Source organism: Dermacentor andersoni, chromosome 11, assembly GCF_023375885.2.
Source record: "Dermacentor andersoni chromosome 11, qqDerAnde1_hic_scaffold, whole genome shotgun sequence".
Taxonomy (NCBI): domain Eukaryota; kingdom Metazoa; phylum Arthropoda; class Arachnida; order Ixodida; family Ixodidae; genus Dermacentor; species Dermacentor andersoni.
Genome location: NC_092824.1, coordinates 117,395,652 through 117,407,813, shown reverse-complemented (window position 1 = coordinate 117,407,813; position 12,162 = coordinate 117,395,652). Strand labels below are relative to the sequence as shown.

General features: G+C 40.3%; 1 protein-coding gene across 1 annotated transcript in view; it reads left to right on the top strand.

The window, feature by feature from the left end:
* The window catches only part of LOC126539302 (endoplasmic reticulum metallopeptidase 1-like), a 57,083-nt gene that overhangs the window by 32,375 nt on the left and 12,546 nt on the right, over positions 1–12,162 (top strand). The window contains exons 6-12 of the mRNA XM_050186067.3: positions 575–805; positions 2,818–3,083; positions 5,123–5,333; positions 6,155–6,345; positions 8,057–8,209; positions 9,229–9,428; positions 10,360–10,475. Coding sequence (XP_050042024.1) covers positions 575–805; positions 2,818–3,083; positions 5,123–5,333; positions 6,155–6,345; positions 8,057–8,209; positions 9,229–9,428; positions 10,360–10,475 — 1,368 coding nt within the window. The remainder of the gene's footprint in view (positions 1–574; positions 806–2,817; positions 3,084–5,122; positions 5,334–6,154; positions 6,346–8,056; positions 8,210–9,228; positions 9,429–10,359; positions 10,476–12,162) is intronic.

Here is a 12,162-nt window from a genome sequence, read left to right as displayed (position 1 = left end):
CTTGTTTTTATATTTCTTTCAATCTTGCACTGGTTTTTAATAGTGCAAAAGAAATTATTGTATTTTATTTGACTCGATCTTGGCTAAATTTTGCATGTACATTCACCAGTATGTAAACTTCTGGACTTTACTGTAATTTGCAGCAATTTTGGTCACATGCATTCTAGAAGATCAATCAATATACTTGATAACTGCAGTGAAGATTAAATCTTTTTTAGGTAATAAAGCTAAAGCAAACCATATTTTAGCTTATCTTCAATTATTTGTTTATAAAGAGCAATATAAGCTATAATGGTATGAAGCTCAAACATTGCACAAGAGACCCCACTTTTCCCACTTCAAGGGCTACAAAAAAATAACGAGATAAGATACTGAGAAACTAAAATCATATTCGAAAAATAGGAGAATAAGCTCATTATTGTGCATAAATTTCATCCAAGTAGCTTTAATAATAGTGTAAACGGATTTCTGAGGTGCATCTGCTCATAGTTAGACTTCATGCTAGTTATGTTAGCTGTTGAATTTTGAGTGCTTAATTCCCATACTGGCTTACCATTTATACTTCCATGCTCAGGTGACAACATTCTGGGTCTCATCCTTAAGATCCTGGAGGCACAAGAATTCAGTGATGGCAACTCTGTGGGAGCCAGTGGAGACACAAACACCATTCGTGCTGTGTACTATGACTTCCTTGGCATTTTCATGGTGAACTACTCGGTCGCTGTGAGCAGTATCATGGTCAAGTTAATCATCATCATCTCACTTGTTTCCATGGCTATGCGGATGAAAGCTTCTGCGACTGGGGGTGAGTAGTCTGTTGAAATGAATAGTTATTTTTAGGTGCAATAAGTCAGAAAAATCATTTTATTTTTGCACTGCACGTACCAATGTCTGCTGCACGTGGCCTCCGAGATGGCAGTGAAGTGCTGCATAGCGTAATCTACCATGGCTGGCACGGGGTGCCGCAACGAGCCCTTAACATTGTGTCACATTTTTGTAAATCTTCTGCTGCAATCGCGTGTGCTTTAACTACCGAAGAGAGGCTGCACCTTTGTCAGGTGTTGTGAACCACATTTAGCTCAATCTTCCTCAGTCTGTAGTGTATACTGTGAACCGAAATAAGTAGTTTGTTGCTGTTAAAAAGAAACTGTATTAACCCCATCAGTCAGAGTGTCTCCATATGTAGGCTCAACTTATGATGAAACTATGACAACTTATGATAACTAAACAACTTATGATAAAACGATATCATTAGTAGTCATTCTAGTACAGAGAATACCAAGAGGGTTGACAATAACTTTGACATGTTGCTCTATATCATTGCTGTTAATCAAGTGTTCTTTATTGCATCAGAAGGCACACTACTCAATAGTAACCACTGCATCTACTTGTATAAGATATTTAAATTCTTTCCATGACACAACACTTCATCTATAAGAGGTCAATATTCATCACTAATTAATTTTTGCAATTATGATGACTGCATGACCCGCAGTGACTTAAATATTTATGCTGCAGGTCCAAAATTATTTTCTCCAAGGCTTGTGCTATGTTTCCAGAAAAATATGTAAATTTAAATTCATGATCGAAGGGACTAGCTATCTGTGATACGAGATTTCTTATACATGTTTCACAGTAGGTGTAACTTTCTTGAAATGATATGCAACTCCAATTCTAGTGGCCTCAGTGCAGGCCTTCTTATAGTCAAAGTCAAAAAGCAGCTGTTAAAAAAATGAGCTATACTCAGTGAGAACCCAATACAGTAGAATACACACTTCTGCCCAGCTCAGGAGAAATTGTATAGATGCTGCAGCCACTTGTGTTTGCTTATTTCTGTGGCATCACGGGTAACTTCTTTTCATGTCGGTGCAACTCAGGAACTATGTTTTGGAGCACGCAGGCACAGAGGACAGATATAGCTAAGCTTTATAGTCGTAGCTTGTGTACTGAGGTTGTCACCACATGTAGGAATGTCCCTACACATATCGCTGTCACGAACCATCACATATGTCAGAACAATAAGTTTTTAGTATAAATCCCTATTGGTATGAGCTCTGTAGCCTATGCTGTTTTTATATTGTTTTGGTCACCTGCCTTGGTGACGGGGCTGGCCAGGCATTCATAGCCCCTATAAACCTCACATTTGCTTCCTCATCCCTAGCTAACCTTTAACCTGTTATGGTGGCCATGTGTTGAGGCCCCTCACGACACAAAAAAATATTGGCTCCGGTTGGATGTTGTACAGTGCCTGACAAGTGCACACGTGCACATTTTCTTTTTCATTGTGTTTGGTGTGACACCTTTCAGAAACTTTTTCAACTGTTCAAAATATAAATGTGCTTTGCAGTGTCTCTGTATAAGGGCAGCACTTCTGAAGGAATTTGTACACACTTTTTGTGGCATAAAGCACAGGAAATGGCATCATTTTCTATGTGTGTGTCTTATAGAAAGAACTCATGTGAGTTTAGTGAATCTGAAGACGACATAAATGCCAAGGCCGAATACTATGCCTTCCAGTGGTCAGCAAATGTCCTTGGATGAGAGCACTGGAGAGAAAGGCAACATGAAGGACTAAAAGAATGGTTCCGTTGGTGACCACCCACAATTTAATGCTGGTAGAAGACTAGGTACAATAAATAGCCTCAGGAATAAAGAAACCTCTCTGGAATAAATTACTCACTATGTGTTCGCACAAATTCTCTTTCTGCATGGAGTAAAAAATGCACAACATAGTTTCTGATCGGAACTACCACAAAGTAATCATGACCACAAAGGGTGAAATCTTTTCTCTTTTCTAATTGGCCGTGGTTGAGACAGGACGAGAGCTGCACCGGCGGGAACTGGCTCTGCAAGTGTGGGGGCGGATTCAGGCCCTCCTGGTGACAGTGTGCAGCTGGGGACTCGGCCTCATGGCCTGCGTGCTTGTGGCCTTGACGCTGACGGCGACTAGGAGCACTATGTCCTGGTACAAGCAACCGTACCTGGTGCTGGGACTCTACTACAGCACTATGATTGCCACCCTCATGGCTTGCCACTGGGGCCTCACAGTGATACGTCGCAGGAATCTCAAGCCATTCACCACGGTCAGCAGGGTAGAAGTAAAAGTGTTAGCCCTGAACCCTCCGATGAGCATTAATTGGCACTGCAACTCTTTTTGAACACAGTAAAAATTGTTTGAAATCTGTAGACGATGCCGCTGTGAAAATGGGAGCCAAATATTATTCCGTTGTATGCAGCAGGGAGCCCACAACCTCTCATAAATGTTCGCTGTCTGTCTCCTGCGGCTTTCGAGACACTCTCTGTTATGTCCTGCCTATGATGTCATAGACCCACACAACGACTCATAGACACCAGCCATTGGGCAATCGTTCATGACTATGAGTTACTCATGAGTGAAAGCCCCTGGCAAGTGCTTGCACATTTCTCCAATCGTCCGGCAAATGGAAAAACAGCAGTTGTTAACGTATCCCACCCGTCCTCTCACTATTCCTTTGTCATTCTCTGGCACATTTGCCGAATGCCAACGTTGAACAGCTGCCTAAGTGCACATCGGAACGATGAAAAAAGTAAGAAATACACAATAGGCAGGGCGTTGCTATTTGCACCACCCCAGCTGAGAGGAAGTATGGCACTGAGGAGAAATGGGGAAAGTAAACATTACACTCTTTATATCACTGTTGTTATTGAGTACTTTTTAAAGATTTCAGTGGGAATATGATCACTTAATGATATGCACTCAATTCAGTGTGTTCTTAATTAAAAAAAGAAAGTGCTACAGGGCCCCTTTAAAGGAGCAAGGTATACCACGTGTGCGCTCTGTTTAAATGCATCTGAAATTCTCTCGTTGAACAACTACTGAATTAGTGTGAATGAAATTTGCATAGATTGGTATGCTCACTAACAAGTACACTGACTCATACTTGCTTCACGCTTATGTGTGAGATGAAGTGTTAGTGAATGATAAAGGGAATGAATGGGTTTGAGCATGAATGTGAGTCAATGCCAGTTAACATGAGTATGAACAAAAGAAAGTGATAGTGAGTTTCAGTGGATGTGAGTATGAACATGAGTGACTGTTGGTGATTGTGAGTGGACACAATATATGCATGAGTAGGTGCCGGTAAGTGAGAGTGAAAGGTGACTATGAATATGCGTGAGGATGAGTGGGTGCAAGTAGGAATGTGAGTGAGCACCAACGAGTGTGAATGCACATGAGTTTAGTGAGCACAGAGCCTGAAAAAATACTGGTAAGTGAGTAGCCACTTATACTGCTCAAAAAAAGATGTTCTACTATAGTAGCCATGTGAGACGATTTTTCTAGGGTTCTGTCTTTTATGAAAATTGCAGAAAATTAAAGAAAGCAAGAAAAATTAAGCTTCAAGTTATTAACTGTTTACCTGTGCAATAAAAACAGATATACTACTATTAAAGTCCTGCAAAGTGATTCATTAGGATGTTTAAAATAGAGATAATTGATGCATTATACGGTGCTCTTAACTCTATCGGTAAGTTGTGTATATAACCATTGCAAAACTTGTACAAACAATGTAGTGGTCATTATTTCAGCTCTGGTGGCAGTTTCTGGTGTTTTCTTTAATCTTAGCCCAGATTCTTATGACTGTTTTTGTTTGCAAACAAAATAAAAATAACAGTACTTGATATATGTGACAATATATTGTCACATGTATATTTTACTTTTGTACGAGACTGTTTTCCACTGGATCATCACTGCTGTCAAGTTATCACTCAGCAGAAGATGCACCTACTGTATCCAATGTTTCTCAAACGTCACCAATTTCATAGTGAAATTTTTGTCTAATCTGATTGTGTGCACACCACGAATGTAGTTGATTGTTCACAAGCACCAGCAATTATTATGGATGTGTGGTGATGCGAGTACAAATAGCAGACAGACTTGACCTGTGGTTCATTCAGATTCAATGACCAATGTTTCTGTTCACCGCTAGCATTGTGATCCAAGTGCTGCTTGTCTCTCTGGTACATGTTCACCCCTTAGAGAGTTAGATTTTTAACTTGCACTTTTAGAAGTGATTCGTTCATCACCACCACTACAATGTGATGGTATACAAATGCTATAGAGGAGTTGTCAATGCATCTGCAGGGGCTGAAGGTTCTGGGTGAAAGCGAGGAATGCGATGACTGGGACGTACTCGAGCGGTACCTGGATGCCACCCAGCTGCTGTGGCTGGCATTGGTGTTCTGGTTGTCGTCCAAGAACATACTAAGTTATTACATCCCGAACCTTTGGGCCGTCTGCACAGGCACAGTTGTGTCCGTACTTTCCCACTGGACATTGGGCATGGGCCGAAAAGGTATGGATACTTCAAAGGCTAATTGGATTTTTTTGCATTCTTTTCTTATTTTGGCAGGCAATCAGATCAAGTATTTATTTCAAAGTGCAGCATAGAAGTGGATGCCAGAGCCAAAAAAAAAAATGGTTTAAGCATTTTTGCAGGTGTCAGATCAGGTCAAATTTATTTATTTATTGTTGTTTCCCATGGACAATAACAGAATGGAATGCATTGCCTGAACCCGTCTCTGGTACATAGTAGTTAAACTGATATGTTTGTCTCAAGACTAACCAATTATATTTCTCTACTGCCTTAGTCAGAAAAATTAAATGTACGTATCGGTGTTTTTCATGTCAGTAATGGTTCGTCGTAAGTTTTCTTTCTTTTAAATATGTTTATACTGCTATTAATACCTTTGTGTATACGAATTGCATACATTGACATGACTTGCAGGAACGTGTCTGTACTGCCTTTATTCTTTGTCCACAATATTTGGAATTGTTATTAACATAAACTGTTAACCATGTTTGATACTATTTTCACAGTTGTATTTGTGTCCCGACCCTGCTACAACCTTATATATAAGGCTAGCAGTATGTATTAAATAAATAAATAAAAATAAATTAAGCATAGAAATGGATGCCGTGGTAGAAAGCTGGTTAAAGCAGCTTTAGTGGGCCTCTTTGAGTAGAATACAAGAAAGCATCGAAATCTGCAGATCTGATGAGCATTAGTACGGTAGCAAAGTATATTTGCCAACATATGAATTGCCAAGGCTGTGCTCTCGGTGATTTCTTCAGGGCTGTCAAATGGTGTTTCAATGTGTCATACGCTCCATGCAGGTGAGAAAAGAGGCCTTATGGTGGCTATTTTGGGTGCCGTATTCCTTCCACTGCTCCTCACTGTCTACCTGAGCTTTAACATCCACATGGCCATTGTGCCCATCATGGGCCGCAATGGCACCCTGGACAACCCCGAGATTGCAGTGGCAATCATGTCGGGCATCCTTGCCATTGCCTGCACGTCATTCGTGGTGAGCATAAGTCTGTCCCTCTGGACCAGTGCAGTGAAAAATGTAGTGCTGAAACATGGGACACAACAGAAGAGACACTTACAGTGTCCTAAGACAAGCTGTGACAACACAGAAGCCGGCAGCAATCCAAGCCAAGGTGAGAAAAGGGAGGAATAAAGTACACACCATTTTCAATAAAATTTGACAGCTATTATGACTTCTGTCATTATGTAATATTGAACACAATGCAGGGCCAGAAGCACTTTATTTTATTGTGTCCCATGTTATAGCACAACGTAATCTGCTTATAACCTGCTTTTAAGAGTACAAGCTGCTGACAACCTTTCACCAAATTCAGCCAGAGTTGAGTACGACACAACAAAGCCTTACACATAAAAAAGAATGTACTTACTAAACTTGCTGCTATGGGGTTTCTTGTAATTGCCTGGAAGGAAAATTGGTTCTGCCACACTGTTGTACGCATGGGAATGCCATGAAGTAGTGGCTTTGGATTGACATCTTTCATGGAGAGCCAGTACACCTTGAAGACACATCTGGCGAACAGCGTTCTGTCTGTTGCAATGGTCATCTCTTTACTGAAACAATACATAAAATGCTTATATTTTAGAGTGAAGCTGCTAGCATCTAGTTGGTTGGGATTTTTCATGGTGCATCCTCACGGAAAAGAAATACTTTCAGCGATTAAAAAATAACCTTCAGGATATTTTTGAAGTGAAAAGTGCATGCATTCTTTGGTATCATGCATACAACATACAGCACAGCATTAATTTCAATAAAGAACAAGCACAAAACAAGCATTCAAATCACATCAGTGATGATAAGGCACTCCTGATAACCCTACAAAGCATGTAGCGCTCCGTGCATACATTTCCCGGCAAAGACTGCTGTTGCGCAAGCTGCCGTGGCGACGGAAACTTGCGACATGGAGAGTGACATCACTATAGCCTTTCATGTATAAGAGAACCGGCCTAACAACTGATTTCATTGTTGTTGCAACACTGCTATAGTTAGGCAACGCATAATTGGGACTCCTGATAGGCAGCGTGAATACGAGGAGTGGCAAAGGGAAAAGAAATGACAGTACAACCAGTGACAGCTTGCTGTCAAAATTAGCATTACTCCCATTACTGTAAGTTACCATTACTACCATTACTCTAAAGGAATAAAGCATTGCATACCCTCCTCAGCAGCTGTAGTGGTGGTTTTCAACAGCTTCGCTGGGCATCCACTCTCACAGGGCCGGGATGGCGAGTCAATGTTTTGCTGTAGTGTTCCAAAGTAAAAAAAAAACTTTTTATTAAATTGAAAGGCCTTCTGTGTGGTTGTCAAATGATATAAAATGTGAACAGTACCAACGGGCTGCCAAAGTTGAAAGAAAGCCAACAAGGCCTGTGCTCACTGTGCACCAGTTTTAATCTTGTCTTTCTGTTTTCTTCGCTTATTGTGCAATATGTGAGTAATCTTTAGTTCTAGATTTGGTGTGGGTGAACCAAGATTTTTATTAAAGTTTTAGTCGGAGAAAGCTTTATTTTCACAGCCACGAGTATTGTTTAGGCCAAGTCACATTCAGAACAAGCCTCGCACACCCATATCCCGGTATTCCCATGTTGGTTCAGTGCCACTTAAGAAACTCGCATACATGATGGTGCCAAGGCTTCCTCTAAGTATTATTGTCCGAAACTCTGATTGCTGCCCTGGTGTTTTCCTGCAGGTGCCACTCACACACGTGTCACGTGATGGCTGGAAGCCCATAGCCGTCCTTTCTGGGTTTGTTGCATTAAGTATGCTGGTCGCCATGAGCCCATTGGGATTTCCATTCTCTGCTGCCCCAGGAGAAGTGGCCCCACAACGAATGCTGCTTTTTGTGAGTCTGCACCAATCTTTTTATTTGCCTTCTCTTTCCCCTATATACATGTGCCTCCAGTGTACAATCAATCAATCAATCAATCAATCAATCAATCAATCAATCAATCAATCAATCAATCAATCAATCAATCAATCAATCAATCAATCAATCAATCAATCAATCAAACAGTCAGTCAGTCAGTCAGTCAGTCAGTCAGTCAGTCAGTCAGTCAGTCAGTCAGTCAGTCAGTCAGTCAGTCAGTCAATCTTTATTATAGTGCCTAGGATGCCTATTCAACTTGGTACTAGTGCACATGTCACATGACATGTCTATATAAAACCAAACAAAGACACTACGGTTATGTCACATAAAACAGGCAGAGCTATATGTACAGTATATGTTTCGTATAGAGAAGTCAAGTTATGTTATAAACGATAAAGTAGATATCGTACAAAAGAAGACAATAGGAAGACATATTGTACAAGGTAAAAACAGACGCAGAAGGTAAATGTGCAGCATGAACAATAGATATTGTACAACTTAAAAAAAATGTATGCAGCAGATGCTGGAACAGTAAATAACAGAGCTGCTGCTGCTGCTACAACAACAACGACGATGACGACGACGACGAAAACGACAACTACGACGACAACAACAACAATGACGACAACGACGACGACAGCAAGAAGGATAATGATGTTACATATATACTTTTTAAGAAGCAACTTGCACTGAACAGGGCAGGGACAGAACTAGATGCAAGCAGTAGCCTCCAGTTCCATTTATATTCATGAAAGGTGGTATATATACAGTGAGATAGTTTTGTTTTCATTTAAATAGCTTTGAAAAACATATTTTGCACTTACCATGGCTCCGTTTTTACTCATAATCTGCTATAAGATCACATTGTTTAAATATATATACAGCTGTTGTCTTTGGATTTGTATTTTGTCTGCAATAGTACACAAGTCAGGTACATGGTTTGTTCAGTGAAATTCTTATTCTTAGGCAAGTTTATTTCTTAATGTTTGTTTCAGAATGTGGAGCGAAAGTTTTACGACAGGCACCAGAAGATGGTTAACCAAGATGCAGGAGTGTGGGCCGTCCCGCTTGACTTCAATGGTCCACGCACTATTCGGCAGCATATAGGAACAAAGCGCAAGATAAGAGAAGTGGACTGTAGTGAGCATGTCTACTGTGGTATGCCATATTACTTTCCGGTCATCACAAAGCTGAAGTGAGTGTGTTTCCATAGAATTGATTGTCCTCTACTTTGTTGATTGCACTTAAGCATGTTTGCACAACAATTATTGCTGCATTTTTACCTCTTCCAATCTTAATATACTGGTGGTGGTGGTCATGGTGGTGTTGTTGCTGCAGGCAGTGTTAATTTGGCATTTAGCACAGATAATTTTTCCTCTTGAGCATTGCTGAACAAAAAACAATGAGCATGACCATGTGTCCACAATCATAAATATGTCAGGATACCCGATGACTTCGTTTGCATTATGCACGTTCCTTAATTCTGGGGTCCTGTTGCACACACGCAGTATTAGGAAACCCTCTTCTCTACAATTTGCCAAATTATATTTTTATTTGTGTCTAAGGACCATCATCATGTGCAGTGCTCTGCACTGCCCACTGTCTACGCAGAGGAGAGAATTAGTGTGACCAATCTTGAATGCCTGGGCTTGAGTGGACACCAGTCCTGTTTGGACTGCATATAAAGCAGGATGGCTTCATATCAATGAAGCTCTTCAACTATGCATGGCCGACATGGTGAAAACCAGGAAAAGAGGAAGTGGCAGTGAATTGTCTTAGAGAGCTAGTCACCCTCCTTTGGTGCTTTGACTGAGGGTGTCTTTGACAGTGATTCACTCACAATTGCATCAGATCTTTCATTGCTTCAATATGTTACTGCTGCTTTGTATCTACATTTCTGCTCATTATTCTTATAGGTGGGTGAAGGGCGCTTTCATTGAGTTTGTTGGAGTTGTTCAGCGTCAGGTACATTTAATGCAGACACTATGTATTTCATCTGTCTGCATAGCATTGTTCTACACACAAAACAACAACAGCAAGAACCTTGGTTGTAGAACATTTAGAATGCTTCTTTTTGAAAGCTGGCTGGTTGATCTGTTTAAACAAACTTCCATTTATTTTTCTAGAGAGACCTTCTATGTTGACTTTCCTGGGCCCATCTTTGACAAGGGGAGAACATTTCGTCTTCTATCTCGAAACATCACTAAGGCCAATGTGATAATGCTCAGCTTTGAATTCACAGGTGAGAGTGAGCATGACTACACATGAGTGAATTTCTAATGACATGCCTTCGTGTACGTCCACGGAATCATCCTTATTTCAAGTACTTGGTATGCCAGAATCTTGCTGTTCACCACAAACAGCATAGAAAAATTGAAAGTAGATTGGAAAAAAAGGAAAAAGAAACAATACTTCTGTATCAGTACATTTGTTACTACAACTCAGCACCATGCATGGCATCGTTTGCTTTTTGTACAGTGATTGGTTATCACCAAAGTATCACAGTTATCATGTCACTCTTTTGCAGGATGTGCTAGTATAGCACTGAAACATTCGGACTCATTCTTGTTTTTTCGAAGTAGTAAGATGGGCCATTCATAATCACACCATATACTTGTCACAAATGCCATTCTCGAACCAATATGGTCACCACTGATTGCTCTGGAATGCATCAAAATGCATGCATAAATTGTGGATGGCCTCTAGCAGTGGCAAATGATTCAGTGATTGCCAACTGTGCTTGCTGCTTTAGTTGTCGCCTAGGTGTTGCTTTGCTTCCCATGCATCAGTTTGTCCCGTAAACAGTTCTATTCGTAATAATCTTCTTTAGTGTTTCTGCCTGTGTGCTAGCAGTATTATATTTTGTGTTGCACATATGATATTTTATGTACCATTATATATAATGATATGACATTACATGCTGCTGTATATATTAAGTGTTGTGCATTAGGGGTGTTTGAACAGTGAAATTTCTCAATTGAATCGAATACGATTATTCAGGAAGAATGGCCACCAAACATCAAATCAAATACCAGATATTTTCTCATTTTTAAACATAAAGTATGTGTTGATTCTGTTTGGTAAAATAAGAAAAAATAAGGTTTAGGTACAGCATTTGACACATGCATGCAATACTGATCACAGCTAGACATCCGGACAGCTGAGGAGTTTGCAAGTGAGAAACAACTACTTTGGGTTATGTGTGGCACTATTGCGATCTCAGTAGTGAAACAAGGGAACAGAATGTCGCCAAATCCATATACAGTGGTGTGTTCATTGAAGGAGGGAAGTGTGATGCTGCAGCAACACAGGCTGTTTTATAGAGGTCGCAAACATTATGAGACTGGTGAAATGATAAATCGAAACAAATTTGTATTTAGTCTGCCTAAAAGCAAGCCATTCTTATTAATGACTAGAAATTATTGAGTAGAAGCTATCTGCCTTGTGCATTTGCTCAGGAGTTGGTGCCCCTGCTCAACAAGACAGCAGAATCATTCAGAACAGTCCTCACTTCCTTTATTCTATCTCGCTCAAGGCATAAGTGTTGTTATCCTTTATGTATTTGAAAGAAACAAATACTTGACAACTTCAAATAGTAGTGGTTTCTTGAATAGGATATGAATCGAATATCAAGGATGATTTGATTCGTATTCAAATATGTATTCACAAACCCCTATTGTGCTCATATAATATGCTACAGAAGAAAAATGCTAAAAAAACATATTGGTGCTCGGGTTTAGCTAACACCCCAAATATTCACAAATGGATCTCGACACAAAGTTGATCCTAGACTCCACTGACTGTAGCACAGTGCTGCCCCTTGGCTGAAGAAGGCGCTCAGCTTCAATGATGCTCCTCAGCATTCCTTAAAACATGAAGTTGCTCGAGGCACACCTTCACTGAGATGCATATGTGTATAATCGAACCTC